The sequence below is a fragment of the Eucalyptus grandis genome, chromosome 11 (genome assembly GCF_016545825.1).
Source record: "Eucalyptus grandis isolate ANBG69807.140 chromosome 11, ASM1654582v1, whole genome shotgun sequence".
In the NCBI taxonomy this organism is placed as follows: Eukaryota; Viridiplantae; Streptophyta; class Magnoliopsida; order Myrtales; family Myrtaceae; genus Eucalyptus; species Eucalyptus grandis.
In genome coordinates this window covers 34,909,562-34,928,344 of record NC_052622.1, presented here as the reverse complement: position 1 = coordinate 34,928,344, position 18,783 = coordinate 34,909,562, and the positions used below count along the sequence as shown (strand labels likewise).

The window sequence follows — 18,783 nt, the reverse complement described above, 5'->3', positions numbered from 1 at the left end:
GTGTAATGAGTTCACAATATAAGAGTAAAATCTTGTGAATTTTAGCACAACACATTAGAATCTAGATGGATTCATATAGTTTGGTAATTTCATAAATGTATCACTTAGAAAACGAGCTTTGAATTAAATTTTTTTTTTTTAAAAAGAGAGTGTTTTTCTTCTAAGTAATCTTGAAGATAGTTTCAACAAAATCACAATTAATTTGTTGCAAAGTGCAAAGGAGAAGAAAGAAACACAAGTTCTTGAATAGAGGAGATTTATGGTCTTTTTTTGCGCCAAAATTTGTCCTCCATTAATCTAAAAGTAGAGAAAGCATAGGCACATCTTCCATAAGGAAAAAAAAAAAAACTTCAAGATGATTATATATGTTGGTTTTTATACTTGGAATAACTGGTTATATTCAAACATCTAAACGTATATTAATGTGGAAAAAACTTTTTTTCCTTCGAAAAACAAAACAAACTTTATGTAAACTTAACCGAACAAACTCTTATTTTAATATTTAATTATATATTAGGTTTATCTTCTATATGCCGGAATGAATGAATTGATGTCCAAGCGCTCATTTTTTTTTTTTGTAACAATTGTAAAGTAAATTTAACGCCGGTTATATATATATATATATATTCAAATTAGGACAAAAAAAAAAAATAGGACAATTCCAAAATTGGGGAGATCAATTATAAAGGATAAAAATTGAAAGATCATTTTCTTTTTGGTGGTGTTGTTGGTGTAACAATTGAGAAGGTACCTTCGCAATTGATATCTCTCCCTACAAAACAATGAGATCTTTCGATTTGAAATAGAAAACGAAAGCATGCCAAAAGTGCGATTGCACGTTGGATCAATTTTAACCCACAAAGAACCATTAAAATTTGGATTAATACCACGAAAAATTTTAAATTCAAACATTTATTACAGATTTATCATAAGTTAATTTATTTACCACAAAACTCTAAACTAGTACATTTGTGACAAATTTGCTTATGTTCTGTCAAATTTGATTAATACCATAAAAAAAATTAATACACTCGTTAACTGTCACGTATTATCTAACTTATCAATTTGATGGTAAAATTTAACATAAATGAAAATAAATTTATCATAAGTGTACAATTTATTATAAGTATATTAGTTAGGGTTTTCGTGGTGTTGACTCTAAAAATTTTGATCCAGGAAATCTTTTTCTCCCCTTTCATTTAAAAATCAGTATGGTCCCTCGGGTGAAAGTGCAGTTGAGTATGATTGGAAAATGCGCTTCACCATGGTTTCAGAAATAACTTCATGAAATTTTTGTGAGGTAGTATGCTTCCTAATTTATAGAAATTTTTGTGAAGTAGTATGCTTCCTAATTTATAGAAAGATTGACTTACTTATGGTTAGGTGAGCTTGACAAATGTTACCATAAGTAAGATTTCTTTTCATCATTTGGATGCCGTAGGTGGATGATCGATACATTCTCATTTATTTTGGATTCACTAAAATAATATGTTCAAAATGAAGGAGACAAAGAATTGCCCAGCAAGCTCCTCGCACAACCATGTGATCAACGACCATGATAAATCAGGTTTATATGGCCTGATCTAGGTGAATTTCGGCCCGATTGAAGATGCATCAATGGCGCAACAAGGACATCAAATGTGGGAATTGCGGGTTTCATAGCCCGATCGAACCGGAGTGCCGACCTTTTCATTCCCGCAATCCGACCAAAGTACGAGTATTTCGAATGTGCCTTTCAACCATATAAGCAATTTCAGACAAAGTAGTCTACTCAACCTGATCCATATTAAACTGCGTACATGAGATATTCTACTAAAACAGTTCCAACGGTGTGAATGACCAGAGCATGGTGGAAAAGCAGAGTGAAGGGGTCGCCACTGAATAGCAAAGAAGATGGCGGTTGTTACGGGCCTATGGCCGCCGCCGATCGCACCTAACGCCGAGAAAATAAAACTTTCTTCTTCACTAAGTAACACCTCTATCATGGGACAAGTAAGAATAATAGTACATATGCACAAAATACCTCAATGGGCTTCAAGAATCCTTTGTTTCACGTACATCTAGCTTCACATGCCTGAGACCTCGTCATCAACTCACCATGAAGGTGTCTTCATAAGTAGCTGTCATCGTGTCTACGGTACTTCGTTACCGGAAACTTCATCACAATCCGGCGAGTTCCATAAGAACAGAGAATTAGAGTGTGACCTATTCCAGACTTCCGGAGGTGTGTGAGTGCACCGGCCTTTGAAAGGAAAGTTATGCAACCGTGACGCATTCGAGAAGGTTAAGTAGGGATGGTGTAGTCTGAGCAAAGAAGGCATTTAATACAGAAAATAGATTCCTGTCGACAGATGCAAAACTAATCACCTGAGCATCATTGCCCAGATAGCACCCTTCTATCTCTTTGCTTCATCAACCTCCTCCGCAGGGCCCATCGCTCTTTAATGTCACCCGTTTCCTCAAGTTGCTTATCGAGTGTGTTGTCAGACAGCTCATGATTATTACCTGATTTCACAGGATTAAGGCCACCCCTGACTCTTGCTGTTTCAGCAAGCAAATCAGTTATCAGCATCTCAGTGGTCCTGGTAGTGATTCCCCTTAAATACCAAGAAATGGGCGGAGGTGGGACTAGAGCTGGTTGGATCAGCTGGTCCAAGCTCACTTTTGATCCGATCCTTCCTTTTCCTCCAGTACATGAATTATAGTCTTCCCAAGTCTTGGGCTTAAGGGGGTAGCAGAGTTTCTCGTCGACAAACCAAGGTTCTACTCTCCAGCACCCTTCGAATCTTTTCATAAACCCCGTTTTCACTTGCTTGAACTTCATCTGACAAAATAGATAAATAGGAAGAGTTGCATAGTTAAGCCGAGATTATTGCAGGATTAACAAAAAGACCACCTTTCTCCTAGTATGAGGGAATGGAAAGGCACGGGAATTATACTAATGGCAACCAGGATAGAGAACAAGTACGTTTAATCTGCAACAAGAGCAACGTCTTACCGAGTGATCTGCTCTATTTTGATCCACCAAAACATGTACTGAAATGGTCCCTGACCACCAAAGGAATTTCCACAAGGCCGCTTGCTCCAATTCAACAACTTGTCTTAAACCTTCATCAACCAAAACCCTTCTGGATATGACTTCCTAAGAGAAAAGTTAAATTTCAAAAATCTCCCAACAAGTTCTCCTCTTTACATACAAGATTGCTAAAATGAACAAGAATAAGTTATGAGGGGGGAAAACGAAATCGCAGGAGATTAACCAGAAAATAACTTTTTGATGCTTTATGTGTCACTGGCTGAAATATAGAAGAAATGGTGGAAAAGGATAATACCTTAATATTCTTGAAAACCCTTTTATTATCAGGATCAGTAACAATGTTATACACAGCATCTGGAGGCAACCCCACATTGACATTTACATTGAGATTGCAAAGAGATCCTTTTGGCACGCTCACCTGCCAAGGCTAACATTAGACTCCAATCCTTTTGCAGTGTTCAAGTTATATGATGAGCAAGGCATTTAAAAGGCAACAAGTCACCAACAAAAGCATCTTCCTTTCATGAAATAAAACCAAGTTACCAGATTGCTGCTTTTCTTGATTTTGGTTGCACTAGAGCAACAGGACAGCAAGCAGAGAATGCCAATTACAATCTATGCATGTCATGCTACATTTCGTTGTTCTAACTTTACAAGCCCCAAATGGAAATTCATAAGGACTAGCATAAATACTTGGGATTTATCTTTATTTTAAGTAATTAAGATTATTTCACATGTCATGTATTCACCTTTATGTACACTCCCCTGATGTCAACAAGCATCAGTTAGGCGAGCTCCAAGTAACAAGGAAAGAGGCATACACAGTGGATCGTTCTATTGTAGCCCCACAAAGTAAGAGAGACACATGACAAAAAGCTTGAAATATGTCAAAAGATAACAGCAACAAACTTATTTATCTTCTCAAATTTTAATGACTAAATCACTTACAGAACCAAAACTCATATCAGAGTCCTAATTTAGGTCAGTTCATTCTGTTATATTGTAAAGATCTTTGGCATGCTTGAGCTAAAACAATCCAAATGTTAGCTTGTGACTAAACATGTCCATCGATCTTATTTCTCAACAAGTCCCTCACCTTTACTTCTGGAGCTTGATCCACCCACACTGGATTTTCATGCCATGCTTGCATTTGCTTCTCCAGATTGACCTCAAAATCAGTCAAGGTTTTACTCAAGTTCCTCAAAGAAGAGCTTCCGGAGTTTGCCCTTTCATTTTCCCTTTTAATCATTTTAAGTGGCAACTATCACAGAAACAGAAACAGAAAGGTCAATGAATTTTTACTTTGAGATCGATAACTTTGTCAGTGTCATGACGCATCAAGATGAAGTGAACTACCTTGAAGCCATTCCCGAGCTTCTGAGGAAGCTGCCCGAAGAATCTAGAGATAGCAGGATCAAGAACCTTCAGCCCACTATGTCTTCTGCTGCCATTTGAAGCTGTGCTTCCCGCATCTTTATCTGTCTCGCCCATTAGAACCTGGACAATTGACGTGCTGAATTTCATTATTCTAAACAAATGCCCATTGCTTGCACAGACCAACATGTGTATTCACACTAGTGGAACTTTCCTCTATTACATACTTCGATCTCTCCACTCTTCTCTTTTGAATGTACGAATCGATCAAAAGCTTCCTACAGATCCTAACACCAACCAGTCACTTTGCGCAGCAACATCCCCTCATCTCTATACAGCTAAGCACGGTAGGTTTGTCAATGACCCATTAACTGCCCCATCACAAGAACAACCAGTCACTTTGCACAGAAACATTCTCCCGATCACTATACAGCTAAATACGGTAGATTCGCCAATGACCCATCAACCGCCCCATCAAATAACGATGAGCTGATCGCAGAACAAGATAAATACGAAGCAACCAACAGGACCACAATGGACAGTAGCATGCCAAAAGAACACTAGAGTTCAAGAGCGATTTAGCAACACTTATGAAGTCAAGGACAAGAGACCGAAATCTATGTAAAACCCACAACTCGGAGTGATGCCGTGAAGCGAAACTTTTTCTTTTTCTCTCCTCCAAGGATGGAATCCAAGATTCAGAAAGAAGCAAGGAATGCAAGAGAGAGACAGAGACAGATCTACTACGGCACCTGACGACGAATTTCTAGCGAGTTTCTTCACTCGCGAGGGGACGGATTCATCTTCCGGAAGGCAGATCTCGGTCGACAAGTCACCCCACAACGCAGGCGAGAGGACTCTTCTCTCTTCCCCGAGAATTCGGAGTGGTCTTCTCTTCTTTCCCGCAAAGGGTCTGGCCTGGATGGGCGAGCCAAACACGTGGTTCGATCGGAAGCTCCTCTGGTCCTTGAGAAGTCCACGGGCCATGGTCGGAAGCGCTCGACGCTGGGCTTTTTCTTCCTCTTTTCTGGCCCGTGGGCGGACACTCAACTTTCATTCTCTTTCCTTTTTGTTCTTTTTTTTTTTTTTCCTTTTGTGGTTCCGTTTCTTACCCAATATGATTTTGGATACATTGGGAAAAATGCGGCATTTCTAACGAGCGAGAAAACTAATATACCATGCTTTCATCTAACAACTTAAATTTTTATTGAAATAATTAACCGTGATCCCAGAAAATCTTATATGGTGTCTGAGCGAGATGTCATGAGTTCAAATTTTACCAGATTTTGTTTGCCTCCCAGCCTAACTCGAAAGGTCTAATTTTACATTCAAACAACAATAAGAGTCTAAGGCAACAATCGAATCAAGATAGAAATTTTTTTCACATGCTTAAGGTTTTGTTTATTTCATAAAAAAAAATGAATGATTTTGAAAATACTTTTTCTAAAAATGATTACTTGCATCGCATTTTTTTGAAAAATATTTTCTAAATTATTCAATTTTCACGAAACAATGGAGCCTAATTGGAACTTGATGTACAGATCGAAAGCTAATAATAGACTTTGGAAAACATGAAGATACAAAACATTTTACATAAAAAGTAAATTTATGTAATTATAAGAAAAGGAAAGTTAGAAATCATAGGCTAAAGCTTGTTAGAGAAGGGGAAAAGGCTTGGAGCTCTCACTTCTCATCAATAGATTTGATAATATTAGCCGTACAAGTTTGATTCCCACACCACTGAGTACAAACATTTTCAGGGGTTTGCCTACCTAAGGTCCTAAGGTGGGTGCCTCAATCCTAGTTATAAAAAAAATATAAGAGTGATTACCTAGGAGGAGCGGGAAGAAGCTAGCACAAACTTTGACAGATCAGAATATCTGCTTGAGAATCCATGTTGTTTCAGTGAAATAGGATAGTTTTAGTTCATTGGAGCCTGTCTTCCTATCCTCCAGACAAGATTATTGTTTTAGCTTTGTGAGAGACGTGTTAATTCCGCAGATTTTCTGTCATTCATGAATTTCTGCAGTGTAATTCTTGCCATTAATCTTCTAGTTCCCCCATCAAAAAGTTCATGTGAGTTGAGTGAAGAAGAACACGAAATTTTTGAGGAAATGTCGCGGCCTCTCTCTCCTCTCTCTCATGTTTCTCGCTCTAAGCTATTGGGTGATTATCTAATGATTATCACAATTTGTGATGATGCGCGTTCGCGATGGATGGTCGAGTGGTCACTGATGAATACGATGAGTTTGAACGGGGCCGTCTTTGCCGGTATTCTATTTTGAGGAAATTCTGAGAATTGTAGTTCCAAGCAAAGAGCAAAGCATGTGAAAGTGAATGCTGTAAAGTTTGTTTGGTTAGCAGGATTCTCTTTTAAGAGATGTAACCAATTCTGTTGTAACTGAAAAGTTGGTTGATTTGATAGGAGAAAGAGATGACAAATAGAAAATGGACGGAGCTATTTTTTATGCCAGATTACCAATGTTTTCGGCTGATTAATTCTTTTTAAACTGAGTTTATCAGAATTTACACATGTTTGGACATACTACTAAAGACTCAGATTTCGTCAATTCTTGTCTTTGACTATCTCGCATGCTTTCAATTGGCACGAGTGCCTTGGATTTGAGCATCAGACAAAATGCAGGGTTGCTCTTTTTGTGGGCTGGCTAGGTCACTTCTTGCTTTCCTTAGTTTATAGGTGGTTGTTTTTTTTCTCGGTGGGACGAATCACTGATTGGCGAATAAGGGATGTGTGTTTTATTTTATAGTTTCCACGTGGAAGATGAACTTTTAGGGAGTCGAACTCGCACAATATGTCGGGATCTTGTTTCCGTTTAGCCATGTCTTGATCTTGCTTTTTTTAACATCGTGGTTTCTTCTTTTGGTAGGATTTGAAATGGTGTATTTATGAGAAATCTAGTTCTTTAGCATTCTTAATTCAAAGTTCTCTGTGGTTGGCATAGAAAGTATGTTGGATGAATTTTTGACAATTATTTTTCTAGCCATGCAAAATTTATACCTTTGAAATCTTGTCACGGTTTGGCTGCAGGATGAGATGTTAAGATAGAGATTAATGGTTTATAATGGAGTTAGTTCAATTGATACATCAGTAATAGCTACTGAGTACATGCCTGCGTGTAAATGGCTTCAGCATAGACTCCAAGCTCATGAAGTGATGATGCTGAGCACTGAGATTGAAGATGGGATCAGTTTAGATGACCGAGAAGTGAAGAACAAAGTTCCTTGTATAGCATTAGGTTGAGTAAAATTTTGGAGTTTTCCTTTGTGTATTTCGTCCTTTACTTCTTCAAGAAAAGTTAGATTGTATGCAGAGAAAAACGGAAAGGGAAAATCAAATCGTAGGTCTTTGAAGTCTTTCTCGATCTTTACTAGTTATGAGCGAACTAAAATCCTTTCTTGAGCCATCTGTTAAACTCGATACAATTGGTGAAGTTTGTTTACTGCAGTTTACTAGCAAGATGTGAAATGTGCACGTTTAGAAAAATTTTGCAAAACAGGTTCCAATATAAACATGGTTAACCCTGTTCCTGGATCGGAAAAATAGGGTGGGTCGAGAACAGGGTCCAATGCAAACAGGGTAGGGAACATGGTCCAAAAAAAGAGAACCGATTATAACAGGGTTGGGAACAGAGTCCAGGTCTATACCCTACCCACCCTGGACCCGATCACCCCTAATTGTCATCAGCATAATTTGCATCTGGGCAACCCCTCAACTAAGGCTATCTATTTTGATAACACAAGTATAACCTAAAAGTGGCTCTAAAATACCTTAAAATCCATTGCAGCAGCCTAATACTTTGTACTTGGATTTGAAAGAAATCTGCTCACAACACCAAATGCATGTGCAATATCTAATCTTGTATCCATCGTGTCATACATCAAACTACCCAAACTGATGTAGAATGAATTTTCATCATCTCTTCAATCTCCTCACTTGAAGGAAATTCTTTACTACTCAACTTGAAGTGGCCAGCAAGTGAAGTTCAACTAGTTTGCATTTATTCATGTTGAATCTCTCTGGCACTTTTTCAATGTACTAATCTTGAGATAGTCAAAGTTTCATATTCCTTCCCATCACGAGTAATTGTCATGTCCTAGATCTTTCATTGCAAAAGCTTTATTTGACTCATTTTTCTAGTTTTTAATTTTTTGAGCATCATGACCAACTATTAACATGTCATCCACCTATAGTAGATGGATATAAAATTATTACTAAGATTTTTTTTCATAAAAACGCAATAATTAGAGTTTGTTTTATTATATCATTGATTTTTCATGAATGATTGAAACTTTATGTACCATTGCCTTAGCACTTGCTTAAGGCCGTATAAGCTTTTCTTTAACCTGCATACAGGATGCTCATTGCCTTCAACTTTAAAACCTTTCGGCTACCTTATATATTTCTTCTTAAGAGGAATTTCATGACTCACTGTCTCGGAGCTATCTTCTTTGGTTGTGAAGTTTACTTTTCTTGGAGTTGTTGGGAGCACACAGTAAAAGTCCAATAACTTCATCCGAGGAGATTGTCACAAGGGAGCTCAAGTCCGACTTCGTCAACATATGCAATTGAACTCACCTTAACTCAAAAGCTTAAGCCATTAAGTTATGGACTAACTATAATATATATTAACTGCTCCGCACCACACCAATCTCTAATATGGGATTTCTCTAACATTATCATATGTACATTCTAACAATCTCCTTAGGTCCACTACCCCTTAACCCAAGGATCTTCTGCATCAAGATATCTCATCTTGAATCTCCATCAACCCTCAACATCATCTCAAAGTCTGCCATTGGGCCCGCGTTGCTACATTATAACGCTTACTGCCCAAAAACCACATTGGTCACTAATCATTGGCTTTAATACCATTTATTGGAAGCATGCAATAAAGTCATCCTAGGAGATGGCTAAGAGGGAGCCCAAGTCTAAGCCCCTCAATATATCCAATTGGACCCACATTCACTCAAAAGCTTAAAACATTAAGTTATGAGCAACTAGGATATATATTAACCGCTCCACACCACATCAATTCGCCTATATAAGTTTTATCTTACACAACCCACACATGCATCCTAACAGAACTTTGTTAGTTGACTAGGGAGTGATGTGATTCTACTTGATTTCCTTGCACAGAAATGTCTTCAAAATTCTTCATTGAAAGAATATCATATCTATTACTCATTTCGAATAAACTCATAGCATGCTTTATTAATTGTTTTTGTAAAGATATCAACTAATTTATGCTTTGAATTAACAGAATGAATGCAAACATCTCCATTGTTAACATGATCGTGCATAAAATGTATGACCATGTTTTATCTCTAAAATGAATAAAAGATTTTGGTTTAACATAGTTGCACTAGTATTGTCACCCCATAATGGGAAAAATTGTGTTTTCTTCTCCAAAGTCTTTCAACTGTTATCTCACCCATAGAACCATGCATAGCAATTGCCCGTTGCTATATCTCAACTTCTTTAGTAAAAAAGCAACAAAATTTTGCCTTTTCAAGAACCATGACACAAGCAAGCATCTCATCATTTGATTGTTAGCAATTAAACCATATTTTGGCTATAATTTAGTAAGTTGAAGTTGTCATGCGAACAGGTTATCGATGCAGCAAACAAATTATCAATTTTAATGATTGTCAATCAGCTACCTGGTTGTCAATTTAATGTTGATGTCAGTTCAGCTCTCAAGACTAATGCATAAGTTTAAAAGTTTTTATGGTAATGTCATTTTCAAGAGTTTGTTTGTATCTCCTTGGAATGCTAGATATATTTATGAGTCATTAAGAGTAAGTGTAACAAGCCTATAAAAAGGTAAGTCTTCTTATCATTTTGTATAAGGTAAAAAAAGGTGAATTAATAAATTCTAGATCTACAACAATCTTCCTTGAATTGACAATTCACCTTCAAATTATCCTATCAAATAGGTATTAGAGCTTACAGTTTGTGGTCATGGCCTCAACAAACACTCAACTTCCTCATCATTACCCTCATCTTACCAAAGAAAATTATGGTAACTAGGTTGTTAGAATGAAAGCTCTACTTAGTGCCTATGGTGTATAGGAACTTGTCAACAACGACCATAATAAGCCAGAGGATGAAACCACCTTGAGTCAAAATCAAAAGACTACCTCGGAGAAGGTTTAAGCAACTTATCGATATGCTCTGTCGATCATCTATCAAGCTTTATATGCTTTTATGTTCGAGAAGGTTTCAAACGCTACTACTTCTAAGGAGGCATGGGATATCCTTCTCATCACACATCAAGGAGTACCAAAAAAATTAAGAAGATTTACCTTCAAGCTTTGAGAGGTGAATTCAAGGCAATCCATTTGAACGAATCTGAATTGATTGCTAATTATTTCACAAGAGTCTTGCAATTGTCAGAGAGATGAAAAAAAATGGTGAAGATGTTCCAAATGTTTGAGTTTTTTTTATAAGATTCAATCCCTAGACAAGAATTACAGTCACATTGGTGTTGTAATCAAAGAGTCCAAAGACCTGGATACCATGACGATCGATGAGCTTCTGGGATCATTGCAAGCCCATGAAGAAATCTTTTAAAGAAACAAGCATGAGCTTGTGGGGGAAGTACTCCAAACTCAATTAACGATTTCAAGATGAGGAGGAGCAAAGTAGAGATCCCGTGCAAATTCGAGGGACTAATCAAGATTGTGGTCAAGGTCGCTTTCAAGGTAGAGGTCTTGGACAAAGAAGAGGAGATATTGCTCAAAATGATGGTAGATACAAGAATCAAAGAGATGTTTGTGGAAGAGGAAAGAAATCGAGGTCAATGGTATGATAACTCTAAAATTCAATGTTATCATCTCAATAAACTTGGCCTTTGTGTTTCTAATTGTTGGTATAAAGAAAGTGATGGAGCTGACGAAAAAGGAAATTTAGTGAATGATGTAGAGCAAGGTTTTTTTTATTTATTTATTGGCATTTAAAGAAGATAAAGGTTGACAAAAAGAGACATGGTACTTGGACACCAGTGTGAGCAATCACATCTGCGGCCAAAAGGAGATGTTTGCCTAGTTAGATGAAACAATCAAGGTGGAAGTCTCGTTCGTTGATAATTCCAAAATTCTTGTTGAAGGCAAAGTTATTATATCATGTCCTGATCTTGTCTTCACGGATATGCAGCACAAGATTGAAACTATTATTTTATGTTTGATCTATAGGGCCTTTGTGAAGCTTCTCCTCTAATCACAAGCTTCCCACTCTACCCTTTGTGCTCACAAATTCTTGATTTTCAGCTCAATCCTCATGATCCTATTCAAGAAGGTCATAAAATTCAAAATTATTCTGCAAATGGGACTAGGGAGATGGGTGCACCAAATGAGCCCAAGAAACATGTTTTGCTACTCCATAACAGTGACCAAGAAAATAGACACAGTGAGGTGGGTGGTAGCGACAGGAGACGCTTGATAGATAAGAGTGATAGCCACGACAATAGCGGATTATTATCGAGGGAGCAAATATTGTAGTACTTTTACATGCCAATAACTTATGTAGTATAGGAGCTCAACATTGAAATGAGCTATTGAAGAAATGGTGTAGAGAGTTAGGCATCCATATCCGTCAATGGTGTAATATCCTCAATTTCAACCTTTCTTTTCATCCCAATTAGAAGACTAAGCTAGATAGGCCAATCTTCTTTAAGAACAAGAGTCAAATGCATTAAATGGGGGTGATGAGTATGGAGGCTTAGGTGTCTTAAGTAATTAAGATTACTCATAAGCTTAGGTGTATAGTTATCATGACAAGCTACTAATGAATGGGGTGAACCACATGTCCATGTGTTCCTATTAGATTAGGGTCATCATTTCCTCTACTTTGAGATTTCGAAGACAAGTTATTTCCAACTTTAAATGCTTGATAAATCACTGGCCAAGTAATTAATGAAGGATGGTCTTGGAAGACCATTAGGGGCACCACCTCTTCTCCATAGACTTGTCACTTTGAGTTTCATAGGTTTTGACTTCCCAGTTTTTCGAAACCGCTAGACCTTTCCTGCTTTCCAATTTTATAGAGCTCTTTGTGCTTCGAATTTGGAGAAACTTCATTCATGAAAGTTGTTCAAAACATCTTAAAATATAACATATTTAAATTTCAAATTTTTTGGAGGTGAAATGATTGGGACAAAGGCCTAACCAATTACCATACAGGTCTTGCCCAATCAATTACCCTACTTAACCAAGTTAATTTCTCGAATTCTTATAAAATCTTCCCTTTCAAATTTGAACATGCTTTCTTCACAAAAGTTTTAAATGAAAGTTTTGGTATCAAAGCGAGGTTATTATCTGGAGTGATCAGGTGTGCTGGGATATTGGATAGTTAGCTAGGAAAACACCTCGTGTATATGATTGCTTGATTGATTTTTTTATGGTAGTTCATGCTTACTAACTTGTTATTGTGATACAGAAAAGTTCTCTTAGAACTCCTATAGTTGTTCTATAGGTTTGTCACATGAGTACTCAGGACTAGGTGACCACGAGAGAAAACAATAGATCTAGCGGTGTTGACTATGTGCCATTATGAAGAATAATAATCAGAGTGCACAACAGAAAGACAAAGGAAAACTAAGCCCAAGGTACGTAGAACATTTGAAATTCTTGAAAAAATAGGAAATTCAGCCTACTAGCTGGCTTTATTGTTGAGACTTGCTTTAGTACACGATGTGTTCCACGTATCGATGCTAAGAAAGTATGAGCCCAATCCGGCACATGTGCGGAACTTCGAAGATATTGAAGTAGACGATAGAGTGTCGTATGTTAAGGAGCTAGTGCAGATCGTGGACAGGAAAGAGCAAGTCTTGTGAAATAAGGCAATTCCCTTAGTTAAGGTCCTATGGTGACACCATAGAATGAAAGATGCAATATAGGAAAGTAAGGAAAGCATGAAGCACCAGTACCCACATCATTTTGGATGACTAGGTATGCATTTAAATTTTGAGGAAGAAATCTTTTTAGGGGGGGGAGAGTTGTAACATCCTCGATTTCGACCTTTCTTTTGATTCCATAAGCTAGATAGGCCAATCTTCTTGAAGAACAAGAGTCAAATGCATTAAATGGGGGTGATGAGTATGGAGGCTTAGGTGTCTTAATTAATTAAGATAACTCATAAGTTTAGGTGTATAGTCATCATGACAAGCTACTAATGAATGGAGTGAATCACATGTTCATGTGTCCCTATTAAATTAGGGACTTTGAAGACAAGTTATTTCCAACTTTAAATGTTTGATGAATCATCGGCCAAATAATTAATGACGGATGGTCTTGGAAGACCATTAGGGGCACCATCTCTCTTCCATAGACTTGTTACTTTGAGTTTCATAGGTTTTGACTTCTCAGTTTTTCAAAACTGTTGGACCTTTCCTGCTTTCCAATTTTATATAGCTTTTTTTGCTTTGAAGTTGGAAAAAATTCCTTCATAAAAGTTGTTCAAAATATTTTATTCTATAATATACAGAAATTTCATATTTTTCTGAAATTAAATGATTGGGACAAAGGCCCAATCAATCACCATACAGAACCTGCCCAGTATAGTGAAAACGGTAACCAAGTTGCTTTCTCAAATTCTTATAAAATCTTCCCTTTCGAATTTGAATATTCTTCCTTCACAAAAGTTTTAAATGACATCCATATATACAACATATTAAAATTTCAAATATTTTTGTGAAGATTTGGATTTTAAAATGAATCTCTTTCTCTGACTGTTAAATCTGCTTGACGGATGAATTTTTGGGTTGTGTTCAATGAATTTCTACTCTTTCCATAGAAAAAATTTGGCTAAGTTTTCTTCACAAAAACTGTTTCTTAAGATCTTCTCGACAACATATTAAAATTTTATAATTTTTTCAGTCAGTTTGAAAAGGTAATGACACTCATTTCAAAAATTGCTCAAAATTGTTCTTCAACTTAGAATGGGAGGTTACACACCAAACTTAGAGAGGAAGGGGCTGCATGCCCAACTTGAGGAGCAAGTCATCTAGAGTCTTCTTGAATTGGGATAAAGATGCATTAAATGTTCTTAGATCATAGTGCATTAATGCTAGGTTGAGTCATAAGGCTTAGGTGTCCCCTAATTAATATAGTCATCATTACAAAGATGCCTCAACCCCAAAACGGCCAAATAAGAAAAGGAACAAGTGTGTCCCTAGGGATTAAGCTAGCCACATCTTCCTCCTTAGCTTTGCTACCTTACCAACCTAGGCTTGCCACCCAAAGAAATCCTATTGGTCCATTTGGAAGAGTAATGATGAGAGATTTATCTATAAATAGAGGCATTCCCTCCAATACCACACACACCACCCCATATCTTCTCTCTCATTTGCTCTCTCTCTCTTTCTCTCATGCCTTGCTTGGCTATTGCCTCATCGGATTGCCCTCTATTGGTAAAACTACCTATAGTCCATCAAGGTTCATCAAAGGTAAGTAGAATCTCTAACTTTTGGCTAAGGCGATAGCCTACATCGTCAAGTTTAGTGGAGTGCTCACTCATGTAAGCCCTGTGTATGTCGTAATGTTCTTTTGTGTGTTTGCTCATGTTTGTATGCTTGAGTGTGCCCGGGATGAGGTCAAGGTTCGCTCGGCTTGGAATTGACGTCAATTCGCAATGGTCTAAGCATGCAACTCAAGCCACAAACCAATAATCGTTCCCGACATGTTTTGTAATATGATGTTGAGGGTCATGGCACACTCACTTGAATGAGCATGCCATCGGGCCTTGCATACGTTGACTAAGATAAAAGATGAAAAATTAGCTTGTGTGAAACACTTGTGTGTGCACTTAAAGAAGAAAAAGCGCATGTCGTCACATAGCGTTGGCAGCGATGCCTCATTCATTAAATGGTATGCTGTGGTTAAGCCAGAATGTCTGGATTTGAGCTCGGATGCCTCGGGTAAGTTAGCCCCGGAATGCACTAGTTGAGCTAGGATGTCGGATTGAGCCCGGATGCCTTGGTGAGCTAGCACTAGAATGCCTCGGTTGAGTCGGGATGCCCTGGTTGAGCCAGGATTTTAGTTTGAAACTGGATGCCTCGGTTGAGTCAATATACCCTGGTTGAACTAGGATGCCTAGTTTGAAGCTGAATGCCTCGGTTGAGCTGGGAGAGCTTGGTTGAGCCATGATAATGATAAATGAATTTGCATGAGTGTCGGTATATGCATAAACATGATATGTTGATATGTTTATTGATATGTTGAAGGTAAGCATGCATTGGAGTATGCGGTAATGTACATCTGCATGTAGTCGAGGATAGCAATAAGTTTGCTATTAATCTACCATCAACATTGCATTGCAAGTGTTGTACCGACTAGATTTTGATGATGAGATGTCCTCCTAGTAGAGAATTAGAGGTTTTACTTACTGACTCCATGACTCACCCTATTGTTTTTTTAGAATTGTAGGCATGGAAAAGTAGCAATCTCACTAGAGAAGTTAAGGTTTACCCCAGCCTTTTAAGCATATAAGATGTAGTGGTTGTAAATATAACGGCCGTGATAAAAAGGGGTTGCAAATGTAATTGATGTAATTGTATGTTTGTAAATGATTGTTTTCCTGGTTGCTAGTTGTTGTTTGGGTGTTTTTTGTAACGCTTCTGCATGTGCTTAATGAAAAGATAAAAATGAATGAGACAGCAACGCGTCTGGGATATTACAAAAATAATTCCCGTTGCTCGTGACCCTAAAGATGGAGTTGGGGTCATAACAAACGGCCCCACCAGAAGTTGATGAGCCTCCAAACTCTCATTAAGAATGTCTAGAAAATAGAAGGAGATTCACATAACAAGGAGCAGCTCATAAAGGTGGTGAATTTGCTTGAGCTAGAGAAGAAGCTAATAAATAATTTCCCTGATATACAGCTAGAGGATACAAGAAAGAGGTTGAGACAAGCTTGTTTTAAAGCAAAATACGAGAAGAGGAAGAAAATTTGGTTGAAGGGGGAGTGCTAATACTTTAACCAAATTTTGGCTATAATTTAATAAGTTGAAGTTGTTGATGATGTGGAGAGGTTATCGATGCAGTGAACAAGTTATCGATTTTAATGATTGTTGATTGGCTACCTGGTTGTTGATTTAATGTCAATGTCAATTCAGCTCTCAAGACTGGTTTAGAAATTTAAGAACCTTTATTGTAGTGTCATTTTCAAGAGTCTATTCATATCGTAATTTCTAGTTTAATGTTTTGAAAATTCCCAGGAATCTCTCTTTTGAATGCTACATATATTTATGAGTCCTTAGAGTAAGAGTCATGTAATAAGATATAAAAGGGCAAGTCTTGTGATCATTTCTTATAAGGTGAAATTATAATTTTTGGGTCGACAACTCTCTTCCCTAAATCGACAATTCACCTTAAATTTATCCTTTCACTAATGAGTACAAGATGTGTTGTTTCTATCTATCCTACAACCGGCAAAGTCAGCATCTGAGTACCCTAATTAAAGAAAATCTGAATGTTTAGGGTATGACAAACCAAGTTAGGGAAAACTTGAAATACATTAGATGATGCACTTAACTGCCCTGAGGTGTGATTCTTTAAGGTTTGATTGAAATTGTGCACACATACTAACTGCAATATAGAATGTCCAATTTAGAAGCAGTAAGATATAAAAGTGATCATTTCATGCTTCTATAGAGTTTTGAGTCTACCTCCTTCCCTTTCACCTATTTCAAGTTTTGTAGAATGAGCCACGGGTTTTTTTACCTTCTTGTAATTCCCCGTTCTTAACTTCGTGATTAATGTTTCATCTGGTTTTCTTTGATTAATGACTACGATGACAATATGCATTATGCTCTATAAGATGTCGCTTGGTGGTGAAATGATGCATGCAAATGGTATATCCCAGGTATATAATCTACCTTCTCGTGCTGTGGTTAGGTCATGTAACATGCTCTGTGCAGCACACAGCTCGTCTAGTATAGATATTTTATTATGGCAGCAAAGTGCTAAGAGTCATAATACAAACCAAAGTCATAATACGCACCATACATCGCATATACAAACCTTTCGCAGATCAAGGTCGGACACATCCACTCACAGAAAAAGGAGAAGACTGCTTCACACGAGTCATGCAAAACACACAGCTAAAAAGTAACTGTTAGTCTTTATTACAGACTTCACCATCACGGACCCATCCTTCTCTGGCGTCTACTCCTTCCTTTCCTCCTCCCCAGCCACTTCATCGTCTACATGTTCACAAGACTCGCGTTATTTGCTTTCCTCAAACGTCTTGAGATGTTCGGCAGTAAAAGGATGTGCATCAGCCCCGTGCTCCATTATGAGATTCCTTGCTTTGTTAGTCAGCGTCCGGCCCGTTGGGCCAATGGCTATGAGCGTGGGAATCCCACGGACCTTGAATTTGCGACTCAGAGATTTCTTCCTCTCGTCACCAAAGGGAAGCGCCAGCCATGGCATCTCGGCAAAATAATTGTCAAAGGCAGTTTGGTCCTTGTCGCTGGAGAGGAAGATCACCTCAAAGGCATTGTCTTTGGCCTTGATCTTTTCATATGACTCGATAAGCACTGGCAGAAATGCACGGCAGGGAGGGCACCAGTGTGCCGAGAAGTAAAGGAGGACAGTCTTCCCTACCAAGTCCGATACAGGAATCTGCAATCGAAGTCAAGAAACAACCTGTTAGATGAACCACCAATGGAAGGAAAAGGCATGTGAGCTGCATATTAGGAAAGGATTTTCCTATTTATAGTCCTGGTTTCAATCCTTTCCTCAGCTCATGTAACCCAAGGGATAATGATATTTAGGATCTCATTGTAGACATTAAAAACAAATTTACCTTGGCGCCTTCCTTTCCAATAACGAAATCCAGGTCCCCTGAAACCAAGAGTGACTCCAAGGTCTGAGATTCTTCCCTTTTCTTCTCTATCTCTGCAAGCTCTGCAAACTTTTCTGGCGTGAATGGGTAAGCTGCAACGCCATGCTCTTCAACAGTTTCAGCAACATTGGAATGCATAGTCTTCCCATCAGGACCAATTATAACCAGAGTGGGTACAGTCGAGAGCTCAAAGTATGTAACCAACTTCTCACATTTCTTGTCTTTTAATGGTAATGAAAGCCATGGCAAGCTTTCAAAGGTCTGGTTGAATGATGCTTCATCATCGCCAAGAGGTATCTGCACGATCTCAAAACTCTCTCCTTTGGCCTTCAATTTCTCATAAACCTCCAGTAACTTTGGCATGAAATCAACGCATGATTTGTTCTTGGATAACGAGAAATATAGACCCACGGTTTTCCCTTCAAGCTCAGCAACTGGAACCTGGTTTAGCCACATGATTAGATTAGTAGAACGAAAAATGGAAAACTAAATCATAAGCACACGT

General features: G+C 37.9%; 2 protein-coding genes across 4 annotated transcripts in view; both read right to left on the bottom strand.

Annotated features, from left to right (window-relative positions):
- Positions 1–1,716: 1,716 nt before the first annotated feature.
- Positions 1,717–5,329, bottom strand: LOC104414205. Of its 2 annotated transcripts, XR_001980812.2 has the most exons (7): positions 5,164–5,329; positions 4,394–4,534; positions 4,134–4,298; positions 3,333–3,455; positions 2,999–3,142; positions 2,024–2,824; positions 1,717–1,933 (listed from the first exon to the last, which is right to left on the bottom strand). XR_001980812.2 is itself a non-coding variant. In XM_010025245.3 (6 exons), the coding sequence occupies exons 2-6, from the start codon at positions 4,526–4,528 to the stop codon at positions 2,375–2,377; spliced, it is 1,017 nt and encodes a 338-aa protein (XP_010023547.2). In that variant the 5' UTR covers positions 4,529–4,534; positions 5,164–5,329; the 3' UTR covers positions 1,719–2,374. The 2 variants fall into 2 exon arrangements, 1 of the variants encoding a protein (XP_010023547.2); XM_010025245.3 differs by having other exon boundaries at positions 1,719–2,824.
- A 12,031-nt stretch (positions 5,330–17,360) lies between these two features.
- The window catches only part of LOC108953836 (probable nucleoredoxin 1), a 29,881-nt gene continuing 28,458 nt past the window's right edge, over positions 17,361–18,783 (bottom strand). For both annotated transcript variants that reach the window (XM_039304790.1, XM_010025252.3), the window contains exons 3-4: positions 18,240–18,719; positions 17,361–18,055 (exon numbers count right to left, since the gene is read on the bottom strand). In XM_039304790.1, the coding sequence (XP_039160724.1) occupies positions 17,657–18,055; positions 18,240–18,719 (879 nt within the window). In that variant the 3' untranslated portion in view covers positions 17,361–17,656. The remainder of the gene's footprint in view (positions 18,056–18,239; positions 18,720–18,783) is intronic.

Coding starts and splice junctions, on each gene's coding strand:
- LOC104414205 (XM_010025245.3), bottom strand. CDS start 4,528: ATGGGCGAGACAGATAAAGATGCGGGAAGCACAGCTTCAAATGGCAGC. Junction 3,456..4,133: donor ATCAAGCTCCAGAAGTAAAG/GTGAGGGACTTG, acceptor TAGCCTTGGCAG/GTGAGCGTGCCAAAAGGATC. Junction 2,825..2,998: donor AAAATAGAGCAGATCACTCG/GTAAGACGTTGC, acceptor CTATTTTGTCAG/ATGAAGTTCAAGCAAGTGAA.